Genomic DNA, 23,658 nt, shown 5'->3' on the forward strand with positions numbered 1-23,658 from the left:
TGTTTGGTGCAAGGTTTGGAAAACTTCCATGTTTGGAACCAGAAATGGCAGAAGTCAAACTGGATGTCTGAGCAGTTTATAGGAATGTAATGGTCTCTTGACGGCACTGTTGACAACATCGGTCATCACTTTGCTACTAAATGCCGTTGAATGTGACACCTCCAGGGGACGATTTGAGACTGAACATGTGTATTTTTAGTGTCAAGTTTCCTTGTTCTTCCTTTGTCTGCATGGATTTTCTCAAGGTGCTCCTGTTAACTTGATAATGTAAATTGTTCCTTCATATTGGTTAGGTGGCAAAGGAATCAAAATGGGGAAATTTGATGAGCCCGTGTTGGAATAAATTACAAAGCTGCAGGAAAATAAGAGTAAAATAGCTGCAGACTAAACGAGCTGAATGTGTAATATGTATGAACATCAAGTAATAGTCTGTTTTGGGAAGTTTTGGACAACAGATGGAATTGAGTATTTTGGGAAATGTTTCTATTTCAATTCTTAGCTAAGTTTTCTAGAGCAAAATTGTGTCTACTTAAGCTTCAAACGAGATTTGACGCACAGATCACTTTCTTTTTAATTTTGTTAAAACAGATTATGTTGCCTATCTTGCTTATGGAACTAAGTTTCTTGGTGTTCTTGGAGGACACTACAGAACATTTCTAGTTGTGATACCTCTTTTAGGGAAGTAAAAGTGAAATAACAATTTAATAACATTACATAAACGTGCAATATCTAATTAAACTGCTATTTGCTGGGTGTCAATAGCTTATGCTGCCCTAGAGTGTGAGATGTAGTTTATTAATGAAGGCTGGGGTGCAGGTAACATGTCATTATGGTAAAGCAAATCATGACGTTTAAACTGTAAAGTAGACTGTACATTTTTGAAGTAGGTTTAAATCCATTAACTGCAAAAATATGGTTCTTCCTTGCCTCCCAAAGGTCGGAAAAGTGCCTAATGTTAATTTAGTTTTGTTCCATCTTATGGAAGGTTTCATTCACACTTAGGCAAATAATATGGATGCTGTAAATTGTAACTAAAACTGCTGGAGATGTTTACTAAGCTAGGAAACGACTGTGGAGAGTGAATTAATTTTCATCAGAACTAAAAGTCAAATGTAAATGGATTTTGAGACTGTGTAGTTACTTCTTGGAACTGTGTTGCCTTTGTCATTGCTTGCATTACTCATATGGAGTGCACCAAAAGTAATACATTTATTGGAATATCTTGTCAGTGCGACAAATATATTGAGTTGTGTGTGTGACTTTTGTTTAAAATTAGCAAATAAGTAAACGGCAATTAAATTTGATAGTAGTTTGAATGTTTTGACAATGTTTGAAAGCAGATCAAATTTTTTTTAACTGCTGTCAGAACTTAATGAGGTAGTCCTATTTCTTGTCCCCCCAGTTGTGTTATGCATACCACATTGTACATAAACACTAGTAACGGTATTGGAGCTGCTAATTATAACAAGGTCAACACTGGCAATTTAATGATATTTGTGAGGAACATAAATAACTTGGGTATTTATGTAGAACTATGGGACTATTGCGGTATTGCCTAGAAATATAAATATTAAAATTACTAATTATTATGGACTTGTAGTGTAAGTATAATGGAACATTTAATAGATATTGGCTGCTCAGCCTCTATGACAATTATTTAATCACTTGAATCAATCTAGTCGATCTGCATTGCATTGATTGCATGGCATTGTGTAGTCATTTAGAATGGGAAAGAAAGACTAAACAAACCTCTTGCCATAGCTGTGTAAGAACTTCGCAGGACTTTCTTTTGTACTACATTCTCTTTGTAATGGAGGCCAGTAATGTTTGTCTTAATTGCATAAAGAAACTGTTTACATTGTGTATGTCATGAATCAGTACTCATGGGTTCTGCCTGACCCTCCGAGTTGCTCCAGCACTTCTACAATAATTTAATAACATTACATAAACCTGCAATATCTAATTAAACTGCTATTTGCTGGGTGTCAATAGCTTGTGCTGCCCTAGAGTGTGAGATGTAGCTTATAACCATATAACCATATAACCATATAACAATTACAGCACGGAAACAGGCCATCTCGGCCCTACAAGTCCATGCCGAACAAATTTTGTTAAGGGGAAATTTTGTTCCCCTTAGTCCCACCTGCCTGCACTCGTACCATAACCCTCCATTCCCTTCTCATCCATATGCCTATCCAATTTAAATATAAATAACTTATTCACTTATTAATGAAGGCTGGGGTGCAGGTAACATGTCATTACGGTAAAGCAAATCATGACGTTTAAACTGTAAAGTAGACTGTACTCTTTGGCCATAGGAGGTCAATATGCTCCTATAATTTCATTTTGCAGCCATAAAATGTACTCCCATAAAATCTTTTTGAGTTTCAACAGATATAGAAACTGAAAACTAACAACTTACAATTGGCTGAATGAGTTTCAGAGATTTGTTTTTTGGCTGTTCAACTGTCAGAAGCATGAAGATTGATATTAATGTGTCGGACAAAATAAAATAAATACATATGCAAGAAGCAGCAGATGCTAGAAGGGTGAAATAAAAGGAGCAAATGCAAAAACAAAAACTCGGCAGATAAGGTGGTTTTGGGGAGAAATCTTTCTGATCAAATAATATCTGATCCGTTTAGTTTTTTAGCACTTTGTTTATATTTTAAGATGTGTCTGAAAGCTAGAAAAAGTAATTGTGATTTTTAAGTTTGTTCTGTTATAGAAATAACTCGTAATGACCTAGTTCATTGAAATCTGTGTAGTATATTTGATTTTTTGTTTTAGGTTAGGTAAATAATATTTTGCATATCCTCAAGTTCAAATTGCAATGTTGCAGTTGTCCACAAGAACAATGGGCACAAGTATTTTACATTCTGCTCAGCCTTTTCAATGTTCCAGCTAAGTTTTGAGTGCTCAGGGTTTCAAACTGAAACATTAATTTGCATCCCTCTCCAGATTTCATGTCTAGGCTCGTTTGCAGTGTGTAAGGGAGTTGGTGTTGAATATGCCATTAAATCTCAATTACTTCAAGGTAGTTAAAGTAGTGTTTACCTTTAAATGTTCTGCTAACTTGATCAGTGAGAGATACATAGGTCAAGTCAAGTTTATTGTCATAAACACAAATGTGATATGGTACATGTACAATGAGAATCTTGCTTGCTGCAGTATCAAAAGCCCATAGACTTGACAATACATACAAACATAAATTATACATAAATTATGCTCTTTCCATGAGACAAATAAATTAAGAGGGGAAAAAACAAACAATTAGAAAACAAGTCCATGGTGTGCAAGAGGTAGTTTGTAGAATTCCGTTGTTGATTTACGGTTTGAGATTTTGAGGTTGATTCAAGAATTTAGACACAAAGTACAGACGTTGGAATCTTGCATGTGACACCAAGTGCTGGAGCAACTTAGCAGGTCAGGCAGCATCTCTGGAGGCCGTTCCTTGTGTCTACAGCAGCTTGGAGAAGGGTCCAGATCCAAGACATTGCGTATCCATGTCCTTCAGTGATGCTACCTGACCCGCTTAGTTTCTCCAGTACCTTGTACTGTGGCTCAAGAGCATGGTTGTTGTAGGAAAGTAGGACACAATGCTGGAGTAACTCAGCGGGTGAAGCAGCATCTCTGGAGAAAAGGAATGGGTGACGTTTTGTGCCAAGAATCTTCTTGTAGGAAAGTAGCCTTTGCTGAACCTGGCGGTATGAGATTTCAGGCATCTATACCTCCAGCTTCATGGTAGCAGTGAGAAGAATGTGGTGATCCATGACATGAGATGCCACATTCTTGAGGCAGCCCCTTGTGTAGATGCTTTCAATGTATTTTTGCAGAAAAGTATTTGTACATTCAGTGAGTATAATATTGAGCAGGGAATTTTGCTAAATTCACAAATATTGCCAATTTATAAGGAATTGTGTATAACAGTTTCTTCAGCTGTGCAATGCACCAAACATACTTGTTTTAAAGAACTGGCACCACTGATAACGTTCTAGCTTGGAGTTACTGCAGATGCCTTTATTGTGTTTGAAGTTTGTTAACTTTTTTCTTAGTAAGTTTGTGTCTCCGAGCCATGTGTGGTTATATTGCTGGAATGTATTTCTTAAATACCATCCTTAAAAATAGTTCAGTTGATTCTATTGCCTTGGATGCATTAATGGAGACCTGCCCTGTTTTCTGTTCAAGCATTCCATTGCCCGAGAGGTGAATACAATTTGGTTGCAATTATAAGCGAGTGAACAAATTATCTCTTGTGACAGCTCACAAAGAGTAACTGACTCCACGATGAATGCAAAGGAACTCGTGTACAATGACTTCACTCTGTTTGTTTCCACTTGTTGCCAGGAGTTCAGTGATAGATATTTTCCTGAATGTTAAGCAGGATGTTGACCTTAATACGATTTCATTTATATTTAAGAAAACTTGTATTTAAACCTGTGTTTTTAATGTATATGTTACAATGTTGTTCTGATGCAGTCTGCTGGAATGCTCTTCGTCAACCACCGCTTTTAATAATCTGCATTCGAAAAGCGGTGGTTGACATGGAGATAATTCTCAAACTGTTGCATAAGATTGTATGTTTTAATTGTTCTTTTTAAATTACCTGGTATGATGCATTGAATTAGTTTTTAAACTGTATTACAATGAAAATTTTAATTTTTAATTGTTAGATTTTGGATAATTATACTTCTGGAATATTAAGAATTCTTTTGACTAATTTTGAAATATTAAGTAGCACGTAAGTTGAGAAAGCAAATTGCTGCAGATGGTGGAATTTGTTTAGGAGCAAAGTGGGTAATGCCTCTGTCGCCTAGTTTCTTTTCCCCCTCCTCCACCATCAACTTGCTGATCACTTACCTCCATCCTCTCCAGGCCCCGTATTATTCCCCCACCCTTGTTTCTACCCACCCACCATCCCTTCAACTGGTACTACGTCTCATTCGCCCTCCTTATCAGATTCCACCATTCACAGCCATTTGTTTTCTCCACATCACCTGAACATTTGACTATCTCTGAAGAAGGGTTTCGGCCCGAAACGTTGCCTATTTCCTTCGCTCCATAGATGCTGCTGCACCCGCTGAGTTTCTCCAGCACTTTTGTCTACCTTTGACCATCTCCACATGTCACCACTGCTTTGGGATATCTCCATCCAGTTCTCTCTCCACATGACTTATCTACTTATCAGCAACTCCATCCCTGGATTCTCCCTGTCATTTGCCAGCTCACTCACTGCCCACCTCATCTCTTTAGTACTGTCCAGCTGGTTTCCCTCTACTTCTTGTAGGGTCCAGACCCATGATGTCATCTGTCTATTCTCCCCCCACAGGTGGTGCCTGTCTCAGAGTTCCTCCAGCTGTTTGTTTTTGTTTTGCACACTTGAGAATTTTTCTGTAACAATGGGCATGTCAGATCTATTCTGCTGACACCATTACCATGTGTTTGTGGTCACGGTTATATTTGTAAGATTCACTTTACGAGTATTGACTTCAGACTGTCAGCACCTCACTGACTTCCTCTGACAGGACACAGAGTAAATCTGGAAGGCATCAGAATTTTTTATTGATGTAATGGGGGATTAACAATATTAAATCTAATAGGCATCATAAAAAGTCACCTTCAGTTCAAACTAAAAGCTATGAAACAAAGTTTTAAGACAATGTACAGAAATTGACGGTTATTTAAATAGCTGTGGCATTCTTGGGGAAAATTACGTTTTTGGTTTTGCAAAGATTGCAGAAATGTATGTATTTTAAAGCAAATTATTTGTTGGGCATTGCAGAATGATTTGTCTAGTCCTTGTAAATGTACTTTGATTTAAGGAACATGTAATGCACTGCAAAAGCTGCAATGCCAAATTGACTGCTTCCTTGCTCTCTTAGACGCTTGCCTCAGCTACTGCAGGCCGAGGGTCATGTAGTCTCTGCGCGAATGCCTTCACTCAGATCATTGTAGTGGTATTTCCAACTATTTTTCAAAGTCACAACTACTCCCATAGAAAGGGGATTTCATTTCCATTTTCTCTACAATAATCTGTTGTAGCTGCTGATCTGTTCCCCACTCCTCATCACTCTCACTTCATGATCACCGCTAACCCCCCCCCCCCCCCCCCCCCCCCCCACACACACCCCTCCTTGTTGCTTCTGCAACTCTGACCCCTGATTTGTAGTTAATGCTGTGCTTCTGGTCTGAAACTGTGCATTATCATCTGGATGTATTATATATATCTCCTGTGCCAGCAGATTGCCTGAATTTCCTCAAGATTTGGTGTAAAGATGTGCTGCTCCTGAAGAACCCTCTGGGATTGAAACTATATAGAAACTTAGATTCTCTTTTTTAAACTGCACAGTGTACATTTTTTAAGAAAAGCATGCTCTATTACACTTAATGACCTGATCATTGATGAGTAATCTTTGTTATGCTGCTGTTCAGAACAATTGAAAACCAAAACCAATCTGTTTAGTTGTTAAAGTGGCAATATAATTTGACTTCTGGAAAGTGACTCGATTTCGATAGTTATTCTACCCATTGCGCGTGGCAGTAGAGAATGTAAAGCTGTTTGTGTTAATCCCACATACTAGTTTTCAGATTTGTAACTTTGTTAACGGTGACACGTTAAGGGCTTTAGATAGTTTCTACCTTGATCAGTTCAGCCATTCAGAATGTGAGTCGCAGACTACAAATATTTTTTCCCCCTGTTCCATTTATTGTTCCATTTACATCATAATGTATGCTTCCAAGTAATTCACCTCTGCTTACTCTGTTCCAATCTCATTTCTAGTAATGATGTGGTTTATGAGATACATTTTAAATTTTATAAACATTTTTCCCACAATTTAAATATCGAAAAAGTTCAATAGTTGCAAAATTAGCGTAATAAAAACTCTTTAATAAATTCAGGTAAATTATAAAATTGTTAATGGATCTATAAATGTAAAAAAAAAGGATTGTTTCAATAATAATGCCAATGTGCATGATAATGTTTTCTCGGGTGTGCTACAGTAGATATGTTTTTGTATATTGAACTTGCTGTAATTCTTAAATTGGCTAAAACATAGCTACAATGGAGACTCTGCATGGTCAGGAGATTGAACTTTTAGTCTAACTGCTTGGTGAATAATTACGTAGAGCTAATAGCTGGAAGTATGTTGTACTTAGACTTTTGTTTAAAAATATCTTAATGCTGTCAGCTGGCTTTACATTTTTCCTAGCTATATTGGTAGCATGAATCACTTCATTTACGTGTCTTTCTATTAATTATTTAAATTCTAGTTATGCTGTTGGGTCCAGAATTTCAAGTGGTTGTGATGTTGAATCTGTCAGCTGTTGTTGCTGTCATCATCATGTGGAACTGGTTGAAACTTCAAGCATTCAAAATGTGAACATTTGAAATTGCTGTCAGTGAAATTCTTGCACGAGCTGGGTTTAGCTGACAATTATCGAATCATTCAAATGGGTTCTTTATTCTGTCCAAAAAAGAACCACTATGTTATGCAATAGAGTTTTAACCATCATGCAGAATGTTTGTACTGCTGAGCAATCTCTGTAACTTGTGTCTCATTTCTTGAATAATTATTTGATTTTAAATATAACTAAGTTTGATATTTCAATTAATTCCTTTATTTTTTTTCCCCCTCTCATTTATAAAGTAGAACTTTTTACTTCCCAGTTTGTAGTCTGGTTCTTCAGCTAACTTTGTGGCATCAATGCCGAATGGCACTGAACCCCTTCACAAACTGCTTGTCAATAATTAACATGGGCAAAAGATAGAATCCATGCCGCAGAATTTACATCCTTGTGCAAATTAATTGAATCACAGGCTGATTTTTCTATCGTTTCTCACATGATATTTCTATGTCCACCATTTATTTTTGTATTTTTCTGAAACCCTATAAATCTCTCTGAAAACATTCTTGTGATATTTCATTTTCCAGATGTCACCTCTAGTAATTTCTGTGAAAATTGGCCTCTGAGGACTGGATGATGCTATTTTGCCTCATCCCAGTGTAGTGGAAAAAAAGTGTTGTACTGCAGCATATCAGAACACGGGGAATGGAGAAATCATACAGAAATAGGAACACATAATTCACGAAAAAGTCCAATAAGAATTCAATAAGATGAGGATGGATAAGTATCCTTCATCGATCACTCACCCAAGAGGACAGGCAGGTGTGGCCACAAAATGAAGACTACTCCAAGAAATGAGGCCTTGCTGATTTGTGATGGTAAGAAGGATTAGTTATACCGTGAAGAAAGATTTGGAGGCGACTGGAGTCTAAAAGCTCAAGCACTACGTGCTGACACCTCATTCAAGTCGGTCGTGTAGCCAGAAGATCTTTAAGAAAACTACTTCTAACCACTGTGATGAAGAAGCGGTACCAGTGGTCCTTAAATAAAAAAGATTGGACGTGTGAGGACTGGAAAAAATGTCTATTCAGTGACGAAAGCCATTATTTGGTTTCGGGCAATTGTAGCCAAAATGTTCAGAGATCGGTCAGAGCTGGTGAGAAAATGCCACTTTGACCAGTTTCATCAAACATCCTGAAAGGCTGATCTGGGGCCCTTTCTGTTGCCATGGTGTTGGCTTGTTGCACCCAATTGTTGGGATGATGAGATTGCCACAATGTATCAAAGTGTTGCAGGAAAGATTGGTGCCCGAGATGGTGAAGAATTTTCCAGATGGTTCTGTGATGTTCCAGCAAGACTTTGCACTGTGCCACAAATCAAAAATGGTAACCCAATTTTTCCAGTCGTAGGCTATAAGTGTCTTGGTTTGGCCTGGAAACTGGCCGGACCTGAATATGATTGAGAATTTGTAGTCAATTGTTGAGGAGAGACTGAAAGGAAAGGACTGTACCACCAGACAGAAGCTCATTGAGGCCATAATTCAATTGTGATACAGAGATTAAAAAATCCTTTAAGAGTCAGAATCAGGCCAGTTCCGTGCTGAAATGTGTCAGACTTGATTGAGAACTGTGATGGATATATAATGTACTAAAGAACATAATGGTTAGATGATAATGAATAAAAGATTGCCTTGCCACATGTATGTTGACTTGTTATATGTGAGTATATGCTTGATTCAATTAATTTGCAAAAAGATGTACTTGTTAAAGCGACCAAGTTTCTTTAAGGTCAGTAGTAAGTGCCATCCCTTCACTGCCTCTTAAATAAAATTAGGCCATTTTAACACTGCCATTTTGCAACATAAGCACAACATAATTGCAGCAAATAAAAATGCGTAATGCTTTCCTAGTTTAGATCTGTTGTTCAATTGTATAAACGTTTGCCTCCACCATTAGCCGTCATGTTGCAACTAATGAGCAGATATCAGATTTTTTTGGATGTGGTACTAACTTCCTTTCTCTATTGCACTGTAGTGCTGCTTACAGTTTGTCTGTGTGTTGGGCTGCACAACCGTTCTTGTGTCATTTTGCTGTTACGGTGGTGATTTATAGAATGCAAATCCAGACATCAGTTGCACAAGTAATAACATGTTTATCTTTCAAATAGTACTAATGAGAAGTGATCCGTGTTATGATTTCTGAACTAAAAATATTTGCATGGTGTATCAGATGAAAGTTGACAAAACAAAAAATCCGGAGTTACCATCTCAGTAGACAAGGTGCAAAGAAACCCCAAAAGTTTTGTTTGAGAGTAACATTACAGATCTGGGGATGAGATATTTCTAAAGCATTGTTAAAGCCTGGCAACCTCACAAGACCCCAGTGAGACCCAACTATGAATTTTAGGTTTTCTGGTTGTTTACTATATGACAAAATGGTAGGTCAGAACAAGCACGATACCAGTGAAGCTCAGCACTTCAATTCAGTTGACTTTAATGTCATATGCACAACTATGGTGATGTACAGATACGATGAAAGTCTTGCGTGGTATTGCAAGGGATGGTCGGTCCGTAGTGTTCTGTTCCAACGTAGGTTTTGTTTTGTGCAGGTCTGTTCAGGAGTTTCATAGTTGTATAAATGTGGCTGTTCCTGAACCTGGCAGTATAAGCGAGTTCGGTACTCTGACAGCGCATGCCCAGGTCATAGATTACTTGCTATAAACGGTCTTGGCAACTGTGGTGCTGTGTTGTGTGCAGGCTTGCGTTTCGTCCGTGGTCGGGGTCGGGCCTGGCTCTCCGGCGCTGCGGGTGCTGTTGAGTCGCTGCTGGACCGATCCCGACCCCTCCCGTCCCTGTCCAGTGGTGGTCCCGGATTTGCAGCCGGCGCAGAGAGAGGTGCTGGCTCTGCTCCAGCTCCCGGGTGGGCTGTTCCCCGGCGGGCCGGTGGCCGTCGGCTGCACCTCTTGCCTTTTCCAGTGGCTGTTGAGAACTTACATTCTCTCAATGGGAAGGATGCCACAGCCCCTTGCCCACTCCAGTCTTTCACACCAGGGCACAACTACCCCCATAAACCCGGAGGGGAGGGTAACACCCTATGGGAGACGGCATTCAGCCACAGCTTGGGAGAGGTAACACCCTGATTCACTTCTCTTCTCCACCTCCACCCCCCTCCCCTCAATCCAACACCGAGATCCTGCTGAAGATGGGCAGCGGCCGGCCCTGCACGAAGACGGGTGACTCGGAGCAGCTGCTGCTGGAGACGTCCTGGTGGAGAGAGAGTCTGCGGACGGGCTCCTGCCGGCCATGGACAGGCCGGGCACCCGCTTGTGCTGTTGGTGATGGTGGTGCTGGCGGCAGCAGCAACCTCCTCCCCCTCCCCCTCCCCCTTGCCCAGCCCCAAGCCCAGAGTCCGGGACCGCTCCAACTCCAAGTCGGGGCTGAAAGCCGTCGGCAGCGCGGCCCAGTCGAGCACCGGGCTGGCGCTCTAGCGCAGGCGAGGCCAGGGCCCTCGCTCCTCCTCGGGGTTATGGATGAAATGGCAGCAGGTTCCATAGGGGCAGAAGCCGGTGGTGTGGAAGGTGCGGCACGGCTCTGTCTTGTACTTGGGGTGGCGGCTGAGGAAGCGCAGCTCGTCCAGGTCATGGGCGAACTGGCACTTGTTGCCCTGGTGGCCCATCTCAGAGCGGGTTCCTTTGGAGTTGGAGCGGGGTTGGGCTGGAGTTTGCGCTTCTTCTCCTTGCTGGCTGTGGATGAGACGTGGGTCTGCAGCTGCCGAGAATGCCTCTCTGCAGGTCCAGTCTTCCTCCCTCCCCAGGTCTCCCACTCGCATCTGTCCTCTCTATCTCGCTATTACACCCCACTCTCCCGCTACCTGGCACCCCTGTTCCTCAGATTATATAATTTTACACAATTCATGAATAAATATAAGAATTTGAGTCGGCCATGACAAATACAAGCTTAAAAGACAAAAAAATCAGACTCAAACTATACTCACTGTATCTACAGCACTTCGTTTGGTTTTTCTTGATCGTATTTGATCTTTGACAAATCCCATAATTCCTTGCGTTTTGCAGAATATCGAACTCACTTATTGGACTTCAGCTTCTGTACCTCCTGCCTGACAGCGGCAACGAGAAGAGGGCCTTATCTGGATGGTGGAGATCCTTGATAGATGCAGTATCTTTGAAGCAGCACCGTGTAGATACTTTTGATGGTGGGGAGGGTGAAGGGCCTGTACCACAATTTTTTTTCGGCGACTACCGACATCATTGACTGACGAATCTGGTCACCGAAAAAGTTTTGGCGTGATGACGTATTGACGCACGATGTTTCCTCAAGTGTTGCAACATTTTTTTTGTCGCCGCTGGATTTTGAAATGTTCAAAATCTTTCGGCGACCCTGATATATCAGTCAATGACGCTGGCAGTCGGCAAGTGGGACAGGCCCTTGAGGATGCAACTCCATTATTGTGCAGCCTTTTGTGTTTCTGAGTGTTGGGATTGCAGTACCAGACATTGATGTAACCAGACAGGATACATTTATCATGTGAATCTCTAGAGGCTTGTTGGCATACTTAGTGACATGCCAAATTTCTTTGACTTTCAAAGAAAGTGGAAGCATCTTCGTGATTATATTTACGGAAGTCAAAATGAAATCTGAGGAAGGGTCCATTCCCAGAATTTCACCTGTCCATTCCCTCCCCAAATCCTGCCTGAGCCCCTCCAGCATTGTTTTATACAAATATTTGGTCTGCGATTAATTTTGGATTTGTCCTTTTTGGCTCCAAATTTAATTTTATAAACCTAAAATTAATTTTGGTTGGCAGAAAGCAATGCGTGTCAAACAGTTTGGATTTGGAGATGTTTTTGCTTGTGCGAAGTTGTAGGCCTGCTTGCTGTTGATGTATAACAATTGCATAGGTTCTCTGATTACTTTAAACTCAGTACCCCCACCTCATAGCTAGCCCAATGCTACTGAAGACACCAAAGATCAAATCTTGTTCAAATTAAAAAGTATACACTGGCACATGCAAATTCGCTTAATTATTCATATTTTTTTGATGATTTTGTTATATGCAGTTGCATATACGACAGAATCAGTATTTTGAGTCATCAAATTAATTTAAAGCGACCTGAGATTGCAAATGATATTTTCTGCATATTAAAATGAATTTGATCTTGAGGAGGTTATTCGTGTATGAATTACATAATATCCTGTAACTAAATTAGTATGTTACATGATTAAAATCGCCAGTCCTCCTCAAACTGAATGCTGTTTATGCATTTAAAATACTCCTGTCAAAGTATATATTTTAATATGATTTGATATTATTCAAGCTGCTGTCTTGAAAACACAGAATCGTGTGTGCCAATAGTGTTACTTTATCAATCAATCAATCAATCAGATTTATTCATCACATACACAATAAAGTGCAGTGAAATGAACTTGCCAGCAGTGGTACAATCAAAAAGAACACACAATACACAATACAAATTTAACACAAACATCCACCACAGCATTCTTCACTGTGGTGGAAGGCACAAAGTACAGTCAGTCCTCCATTGTTTCTCCGTGGTCGGGGCCAGATGTACAGGTCCTCTCGTCTGGCAGGTAAAGGGCCTGTCCCACTTGGCCGTCATTTGCGCCTCATTTACGCATCATATGTAAAATAGGTCAACGCGTCATGACGCGCAAATCACGCGTCATCATGCGTCAGCACAGCCGTCTGGTGCTCGTGACGTCAATAGAATACCCTGCTTCCCTATTCTGCTTCATGACCATCATGGAAGAACTACAGATTTTATTGCTACAGCAACAACAGAGACGTCTGTTCGCAGCAGCCCTCATACTTACAGATCAGCCAGGCAGGAGTACAAGTAAAGCTAGCAAGAAACCCAGGAAGAGGTCTGTGTGGACGAGGTTAGAGGTTACATGACTCGTAAAGGCGGACCGACTGCCTATGGGCGGCGCATGGCATTGCATGTTTACGGACGCTGACGTACAGTGACGTAACCATGCGTCACCACGCGATACAGTGTGCGACGCTAATGATTCAGCGTGCGTAGCCAATGCGTCAGCGTGCGTATGCGATACGCCACGCAGGTGGCGGGTGAGGTTTTTATCGTTACACTATGAAATCGTGGAGCGCCGCGCGCCACTGCATGCGATTCCACGCCTCACCATGCGCAATGCATGCATCACCCACATGCACCCTATGCCTCACGATACGTCGACCTATTTTACATATGACGCATAAATGAGGCACAAATGACGACCAAGTGGGACAGGCCCTTAATAAGTCCTGAATCGGTGCTTTTTTGTCTACTCCCATTCATCCCGTACTGATCCCCCCCATTCAACACCACTGATATCTCCCCTCACAATTTTACATACTCCAACCAACACGTACTAATTCACCTGCCTCAATCCATCCATTCCGCACCAATTGCCTTCTCAAACCCCCCACCGCCATCTATCCACCCCGCACTGAGTCACACACCCCCTGACCCTATTGTGCTTCATGGTCTTCAGAGCGAACATTGACTATGTTTGATAACAGAATGCAATCACATGTGTTTTAATTCCCAATGTTATTATTTGTTTTGACACCTTTAAACATATTACCAAAAGAACATTTGCTGCAGTTATGTCCTTTTGACATCTCTTGTCAGTTAGTGTAATGTTTAACCTGTCAGATGGGTATAGTCGGTTTTAACAGCTATTATCATAAAATGCCTTTAGAAATTTCCTTGCAACCTGTATATTTTGTTATGGATAAATTATGTGGGAAGCCAAAGTGTTTCTGTGCCAATAGCAATAACGACCCATGCTATGGCCATGTCATGGTAATTTTCGGTCCTCTAGAGAAAACATGCTTGCATCAATTGCAATGTGTAAAAAGAGTTGAGATATTGTATTATAATTTTGCTGCATGTCATTGCGGTATATATAATGTCTTGATTGGTGAATATGTTTAGTTTGTGACTTTATTTGAAGCAGAAATAATATGTGAATGTAGACAAAAGTGCTGGAGAAACTCAGCGGATGCGGCAGCATCTATGGAGCGAAGGAAATGGGCAACGTTCTTCAGACTGATGGGTTTCGGCTTGAAACGTTGCCTATTTCTCTCGCTCCATAGATGCTGCTGCACCTGCTGAGTTTCTCCAGCACTTTTGTCTACCTTCGATTTTCCAGCATCTGCAGTTCCTTCTTAAACATAATATGTGAATGCTTCATTGAGCATAATTCCAACTGGTAACTACGCACTTCGTCTAATCACACGCTTCATGCAAACCGTCTTAAATGACCACCTAAACTGTCATTTGGCAACCTAAAAAGCTGTCAAGGTTGCCCGGCTGGCAACAGGGAAAAAAAGATAAGCGAGAGCCCTGCATTGTTTCTAAATTCTATTTAAGGGGGTCCTTTTAATGTAGCAAATCATCCAGAGGCATTTCTCTGATGGCCCATTATAGAAGTTGGTTTAAATAGTACAAAGGAGAGGTTTTAAGGAAGCTTTTGATGATGGGAATCTTGATGTTTTTAGTGAAGATAAGCTGGACTAATTGGTAATAAATTGGTAATGATATTCATTTTTTTTTTCTTCCTTGAAATGATTTAATAAAATTGTATCTCGGGTAATGATGTGAAATATCTCTTTAAGGGCCTCACCTGTGGATTTTAATTTTCTCCGTGCATTTATTTAATTTCTTGTTGCGGATCTTAACATTAATTAGCTGACAGGTTTAAGTATTAGCTGTAAAATTAAAGTTCAGAAGATGTACCCTCATCACTCAAATTTTTATAAAACCAGGATTTAAAAATCATTATGGATAATCTATAACAGATTTGTCCTATTGGATTGGTGTTTATTATAACAGTGCAAAATCACAATGCAATATCAAATAAACAACTTTTCTAAATGATCTCTTCATTCATGTAAAATATTAAGTGTAAGGTTTTATCTGCTTGAGATAAATGTGAAATTGCTCAAAACCGTTTGATGGCATACCGTGGTTATTTCGTTTGTGTAATATCCATCTGATTTGTTGTTGTTACTCATAGTGTGATAAAGTGTGGAAACAGGCCCTTCGGCCCAACATGCGCACGCCGACTAACATGTCCCAACTACACGTCCCACCTGCCCGTATTTAGTCCACATCCCTCCAAACCTGCCCTATCCATGTACCGTCTAACTGCTCCTTAAATGTTGGGATAGTCCCTGCCTCAAATACCGTGTCTGGCAGCTTGCTCCAGACACCCACCACCCTTTTTGTGAAAAAGTTACCCCTTAGATTCCTATTAAATTTTTTCCCCTCATCTTAAACCTATGTCATCTGGTCCTCGAGGTCCTTGGCTCTCCCAATCTTTCTTAGAACGTAGTATTTCACCTCAGTCAAAATTTTGTGTATTGTTGTTAAATTATTTTGACTAGGTGAAGAAGTCATCGTGCCTTGTGCATGTCACTGTGATCTCATGAAGGAGGTTGGAGTGGAGGGTGTTCATCAAAACTATTCCTGCCCACAAAAATGATTCTGAAGAGCCCCAACCCAAAATGTCACCTCTCAATGTTCTCCAGTACTTTGTCTTTTTTTTTTGTAAACCAGCATCTGCAGTTTCCTGTTTCTACATTTGGACTCTCTGGTTTAATCATTTGTACAATTCATCCCAAGCAATGATTGTCCTAGAAATTTAATGCATTCTGAATGTTTGTTTTAAATCGGTTAAGCTTAAAAAATATTAAAGCTAAAAGTTTCAATTTGTGAAACATTTGTTTTATTTACTCAAGTGTTTACTCTAGCAAAGTTGGAAGAAATTTACGCAATTAAAATTTGCAGTTCATCAAAGCAGCTCTAATAATGTTGCCTCTTGGTTTATTAAAAAAATCCCTTGAAGATTGCAATAAACCAAAATAGTTGCAACTAAATGGGCTTGTCTGTAATTAAAATGTGATGAATTGTTATTACATTTTTATTCACTGACTATTTGTCATACACTGAAGGGTTTTACAATTTCCATTGTAGCTGCATACATGAAATATCTGCAGTGTTTAAGAAATCGCTTTACCAGTTGGAATGAATACAAATTGGATTGCAGATGGTCTAGTTTTACTCAACGTTTCAGAGCACCATATCTCCATAAATCCGATGTATTATGCAAGTGTCCAAAGTAATTTTTTGTTTTGTTTTACAATCTATTTATGAAAGGTTTGCATCATTTCACAAACTTATTGTTTATCAGGTTGTTTCTAGATAAAGTAATAACAAATTTATTAGTACAGGAGACTCCCCTCTTTCCCTCCCCACCCCCTATGCTATCAGCAGGAAGGGAGGGTTGTGCAATAAGGAATTGGTCTGCAGTGCGATTTACATAACACAAAGCCATATCGTCTGCATGCATCAACAAATGAGTGGTTTGATAAAAATATTTGTTCTTATTATCATTTACTTTATCCATCACAAATTCTGAGTTGATTTTATTCTGTATCTCAATTTTTTAGGCAGTGCTTTGTGAACTATGTGGTGAAAATGTCTGTTAAGCAAACAGCTGTGACATAGCGATCACGTGTATCTGAAATCCAGTCATGAACACCAGATTAATATTTTATCAGTGTTTCTCTAAAATTCTGATTAATTTGTTGTCTTTGTGCTAATAAATTATGAAGACAATGATTACTTTTGAATACTTAACATCTTGGCACGGTTATATGGATGGATAACCTGAGATTGAACTTGTGCTTATATATTTTATTCTTTATCATTTTGTAACGTGTTGATTTAATTAAAATCCACAAATATTTTTAAGTATATGTTGGGAGGTCCCAAGCAATTAAGTGAGATCACTGACGTTATAATATGTTTGCACTGATTTTCTTTTAAGCCATTAGTAATTCTGACTGTTTTAATCACTTTTCACATGCCCTCTTGGATTATCATCTGGTTAGACAAATAGGGATAGTCGTAGTTGTTCTTTGAATTCTTTAAATTAATTCATCAAGGACATGTCTTACAATATTGTTTGTCATCTTTAAAGTCAATTTTGTTTGAGCCTATGTTTTGAGAGGACACTTATGACATGTTAATAAAATAGGAGCCGGAAAGTAATTGTTAAATGCCATAATATTCTTCCAAATTTCTTTGCAATATATTGATGGTGGAGCTAAATTTCTTTTTTCTTATTTTGTAGGCCTGTATTGATGAGAACCTCGAAATGGTAAAGTTTCTGGTGGAAAACAGCGCAGACACTAATCAACCAGACAATGAGGGCTGGACCCCGCTGCATGCTGTGGCATCCTGTGGATACATAAATATAGCAGAGTAAGTGGAGGTTTGCATAATACAGCATTGTGATCCATGTGCATGTGAATTGGAGGTGAAAGGTGATTTTGGTCTCTTTCCATTGTTTCTGACATGAGAACAAGAGTAGTCCATTTAGGACCCTGAGCCTACTTAACCTTTTGGTTAAATTGTGGTTGATCTCTATTTTAATTCCATGTAACTGCCCAATAAAATAATTCCAGTTTACTGCAGCATACGTTCGATGGATTTTGCTCAGCAGCTTTTATGGAGACTAGTTTGTGCACTCCTGTAATAATGTATCAAGATTATTCAGTGGTCAGCTGCCATTGTGTATCTGTGCAAATTAAAATCTCTTATGCACGCAGTTTGTCAATTTATTAAAATGACATCATCTGCATATATTGTACAAACGTTTTGTATTGCTCACGCAGCCTACATTTGTACCAACATCATTATGCTTCAACTTTCCTGTTTCCAAATCCATATTACAAAATTTAAAACAAGCAGTTTAACACGCAAAGTACTGTTCGTGCAAGTTTGAATCATCAATGAATTGCCCATCTGTGTACCTGGTCTTTTCTATCCCATAATCTCTAATTGCTGCATTTCCTGAAACAAAATGATTAGACTGCATCAATCTTTCTTCACTGTTAATGACTTTGCTAGGTGCTAGGAATTTATATACAAATATGCATAACTTAAATCTCTGAGAAACATGATATCACCATTTTTCTTCGCATATCAGAATGTGCATTCTGGAAACTGAGTAGATATTATCAGTAAGCTTGCATAAAAATGAATTTTTGACTTATGGCTATGTTGTTTTGTCGGTCTTTTGATGCTTTCAGCATGCCAAACATTATTGTTGCAGGTCTGAGAATTTTTTTGCCTAGTAATGGACCCTTGCTTGGAATCTCTTTCCTCTTTTACTTCCAACCTCTGTGGACTTCAGTAAGGGGGTATGAAGTAACTTTTATTAGCCATCTTTCCTCTGTGATTGTCATTTCTTTTGTATGTTTGTTAATGGTTATGTACCTCTATACATTTCCAAAGTTATTCAGCTATGTTTATTGTGCAATATTTGTACCACCTAGAGCATGCACTATTGAAGGAAAATGAATTTTAATTGTATAATCCTCTGTAGCCCCAATAAACAAAATAATGTTGATTACATTTTATGCATGTCAGAAACACATCAGATTTTGATAGACCTTTAAAGTGAATATTATTTCATACTTATTCTTGATCTCCATGGCTGTGAATTTTTATTTGAAGGTCAAATCATAAACATATCCTTGATGAATGAGGATGTAAAATGCATTTGAAGTTTTAAGTTGGATACACTAAACTTGTTTAACCTGCTAACAACATTTAACCTGTTAACATTCAAAGGGCTGAATATTATAATGAAAGCTACCCAATCTGGCCTTAGAAGTTTTTTTGTCAGTGTCACGAGTCTTCAAATCACACATTGCACGTCATTTTTATTATAGTAACTTGGCATGGAAGATTAAAAAATCTGCAGATATCTGCAGCAAGATGGGTAGTATTATATCTGTGAAATGACAAAAATTCACATACGATTTTGAAGAGAAGTTTGTAGTCTGACTTTCCAAACAAGCTATTTATGTATGTCTGAAGATGGCTCCTGACCCTAAACATTGTCAGTCCATTTCCCTCCATGGATGCTACCTGACCTGCTGTATTCCTCCAGCGATGTTATGTGCTGATGATTCCAGCATCTGCAGTCTCATTTGTCACCAAGTTATTAATGAACTTATTTCCCTTGCGGCATATATAAAAGGGAGCCTAACGATCTTCTCTGTGTATATTAATAGTAGCATGAAAGAGTTACTAGAAAAATGACTGGTATGATTAGAGACCAAAGTGGAGATCTGTTGCTGGAGGCAGAAAGCATGGCTGACATACAAAAGGTTACTTTGCATTGTTTGTAAATGAAGTATTTACCGTCGCCATACTAAATGAGGAGTTTGCTGAGATAGTGAATTAAGAGTAGATTAAGAGGAGGTGCAAGAAGAGTTTGATAGTATTTGAAGCAAATAAGTCATGTGGTCAGATGACATGCATTCTCGGTTGTGGACCTCTGGTTTCAGAGATTTCAATGGACTAGAGGTATACAAACATTCCTGCATTCTGCAAATATAAAAACTTTGACAAGTACATTCAAGTCAAAATCCCTCTGATGATGGGAAATCTTTGGAAATAATTTAAAACACAATTAAAATAATGACACTGACTGGCATTGAACTTATTTTACAGTAGTTACATTACCAAATAAGAGTTTTTGAATGATCCAGTGGAAAACGGCATAACTTGAAATACAAATCAATCAAAGGAAAATGTGTTCTTCCTTGGAGGTAATAAAAGCACAATGTAACTGACTTTATCTATCACACTGAAATAGTGCTCACAGGTTTCCCAGCTATTCCCTTTCATTCGTGCTCCACATTTAAGATTTTAATTTGATCTCAAACCTCCCCTCTCCCGCCCGAGACACCATTTCATTTATAGCAGTCAGAGCCAATGAGTTTGAACAGATTGACAGCCAAGTAGCAGCAACCCGCACACCTTGCTGTGAGATGTCAGCAGATCATTTCTGAGGTGCTTGCAATGTTACAGATTTCACTCCCACACCTCATCAGCACTGTTTTTTATCCGAACCACCTGCAAGCACGAGGCATTTTCACAAACAATGATTATTTTTTGTTTTTAGTTTGCTCCTTTTTGTAAGTTTATTTTGTTATTGTACAATTAATAGATTTCAAGCAAGGATTCATCTCTGATCATTTGACAAAGGTGGCAATATAATGGGAGATAATTAAGTAGTTTAGAGTGATATATTAGGCTTTTGTTGAGAAAGTTGAGTATAGACAATCCTGTGGATTTCTGAAAGTAGTTGATACACAGCATGTAACAGGCTGCTTAGCAAAATTGAGAGTCAGGACTTAAAAATAACCATAACAATATTTGAATAAAACCTGGCAAGTGTGGTGAGTCACCAGTTTTCAGACAAATCGTCTCCAAATCCCAGGACTGGATGCATTATAATTTTGATATCAATAAATCTGACCGGAAAATGGGCAATTACAAAATTTTAAGGTTAAGGACGTGCAGGAAACACCAAGGAAGGCATTAACATTTCATGAAGACATAGAGCAAAATAACAGCAGAAGGGTCCCAGCGAGCTGCAGCCATACCTCAACGTCAGGCCTATCACACCTGGAGCAGAACCGGGAAGTCGCCGAGCCCGGCCCCTGCTAGCTAAATTCTGCATTTACAACAACTGGAACTTGAAAATGGTGTCAAATCTGACGACTCTTGTAGACTGGCTCAGTGTTCTATTTCTATACACTTGAACTGTATCTAAGATGTGCTTATGTAATGCTTGTACTGAACTGTATGCAAAAATGAATGTCACTGTACCTTGATGTATGTGACAATAAAGTACCATTAAAGAACCATTGAACAGGCTCGTGGAAAGGCCTACAGATTTAATTCTAGAGAAAGGTTTGTCGTGATAATTTGATAAGGAGTGTGAGTTGAATATTGCTACGCTATGCACTGTTTAAATAGGTGTACCAATAATGTCTTGGGATGCTCTTGCATGAATTTTTGAAGTTAGCAATGGAATATAGATAATCATGAGGTACTTTTGAGGTGTAGACAATGCACGGAGTTATGCTAAGGTGAGATGTAACAAGGTTTTCCCCAGTTTAAAGTATTGTAATACACTTAAAAGAGGTAAAGGCTTTGTAACGGACAGACGGGAGAAGTTGCAGCTGTTTTCCAGTGGCAAGAAAGACTAATAGGCAGTTTAAAGCTTTAAGGTTATGTCTTTTGATACACTCTCCAGCAATCAAAAATGAACTAAAAGGCACTGAAGAAGATTGCATGGGAACGATGGTGTGCTTGTCACATTATCTAAATATATCTCACAAATGACTTGATTTAGGATTTTGACATTTGTGAACCATTTTCAAAAGGCTAATACATTTGGCTCAAGGCCAATTGAATCAGGAGCCTTGTTTAGTTTGGGAACAGGCTGTTGGAAGGCCAGAGAGAGTGTAAAATCCCCTGTGGTACTGAACCCGCCTTCTCTTTACATCATGCACAGCTGCACATTAACAAACAAAGATTCCCTCTTCTTTATTGCAAGCTATTCTGCTGGGGAAAACACATTACCCGGTACCGTTACTGTAATTATATAGTTAACTGCTGATTTGCCCACTCCTTATGATACTATGATATACAGGCCAGGCATAGTATCAACAGATAGCATCACCCAGCAACTGGTGATCTCCATGAATCTCAGACTTCAGATTGCATGCAAAGGATATGCAACAAAATACTAAACATGACTACTTTCATTTACATGACATTGCAGTGTCCCAAGCATTATGGCGCCCTGAAATGGGGGAACTATGTATAAACACTGCTGTAATTTCACATGGTGAAACCAAAATGTATAAAAATGGCTTTTATTAAAATCTGACGTGATTTTTTTTTTCTATTACAAATCTCAAATTGTGGAGTACAGAGGCAATAAATAAATGGTGGGTCTTTGACCCAAACATTATGGAGGGCACTGTACATGGGACATTGCAATTTGTCAACAAAATAAACTCCTGTAGATGCTGGAAATTTGAAATAAAAACAAAATGCTGGAAATAGTCATCATGGAAGGTTGTATCTATCAAAAGGAAACAGTTTTATCGTTTCAGTGTTTTGCCAATGTAATTTCCTTTTTAAAATTCATCCCACATTCTCATCTGTTTTCCCTGCCCCTCTCAGATTCAACCATTGACTTACAAACTAGGGGCAATTAACCTACTAATCTGCATGCTTCTGATAGATGGAAGGACACTGGAGCATTTGGAGATAATCCAATGGTTATAGGGAGAACATGTGAACTCCACATGGACAGTATTGGAGGTCAGGATTGAACTTTGGGTCTCTGGCACTGTGTGACAGCAGTTCTACGAGCTACACTATTGTGTTTTCCTGTGGGTGAAATGATCTACATCTATGCAGTGATATTTTTGGACTATTCATATAATTATGTAAATTTCCAACTTAGGCTTCCATTCAGTCATAAGATAAGATCTGCTTTAATTGTTCCTCATTCCTTTTCTTTATCCTACTTTTTGTGGGTACGTCTTTGCTCTTGAGTGTCATTGGTAATTTTTCCCATTTTTCTGCAGTTTGCTTTAAGATCCTTTTAAGTCCCCTGTTTTGAAGTTGTTTCCAATGAGTATTTTTCTGCTTTTACTTCCTCGGCGCTCAATAATACGGTTTGGCTTTGTTTTCTGTGATCCGATGAATTTTAATAGAAGTTGCTAAATATTTCTGTACAGTTGATCTCATTTCTGTGAATGCACGAATTGATTTAATAATATGCAAAGAATACGGTGCAAGATAAAAGAGAAATAAAAATGGAATGCGGGCTTTGTTCATTCCATTGTTAAAACAGAAAATGGTGGAAATACCAAAATCAGGCTGCACGTAAATGCAAAGAACTTGTTGGCATTTTAGTCGATAACCTTTTATCAGAATTAAGAACAGAGAGGTTAAATAAGTGTTAATATGCAGAGAAGGTGAGAATAGGAGGGAATAAAGGCAAGATCAGTGATGGGCTGGAGAGCAGGATGGATATTATTCTCTGCTTGACCATCGCTAGCAAGGCCATGTAATGGATCAATTTTAATTCCTGAACTTTTATTTTCATCACTTCTTTCACCCAGTTCCACTTGCTTTCACGTTTAATTCTATTGTTTTACAGAGTCCAACATCATCTTTCTCCTCTCTCCTCTTTCTGCATTCTTCAAGACATGTTCCTCTCAGTTGGACTGGTTTAATCTGCCTTCTCCATTTAATGTATTCAGCCTGTCAGAGAGCTATCTTGGCAATTTAAGGAGACTCACATCTTGCCCTTTTACCTACTCTTTTCCCACTGCTCAGAGTCCAGGCACACTTCTATGTATAGCACCAATTTAATTG

The 23,658-nt window shown here is 39.0% G+C and overlaps 1 protein-coding gene across 2 annotated transcripts in view; it reads left to right on the forward strand.

The window, feature by feature from the left end:
• Positions 1-23,658, forward strand: part of LOC129708645 (protein phosphatase 1 regulatory subunit 12A-like) — a 171,374-nt gene that overhangs the window by 28,031 nt on the left and 119,685 nt on the right. For both annotated transcript variants that reach the window (XM_055654530.1, XM_055654531.1), the window contains exon 2: positions 17,528-17,658. In XM_055654530.1, the coding sequence (XP_055510505.1) occupies positions 17,528-17,658 (131 nt within the window). The remainder of the gene's footprint in view (positions 1-17,527; positions 17,659-23,658) is intronic.

This window comes from Leucoraja erinacea, chromosome 24, assembly GCF_028641065.1.
Source record: "Leucoraja erinacea ecotype New England chromosome 24, Leri_hhj_1, whole genome shotgun sequence".
Classification (NCBI taxonomy): domain Eukaryota; kingdom Metazoa; phylum Chordata; class Chondrichthyes; order Rajiformes; family Rajidae; genus Leucoraja; species Leucoraja erinaceus.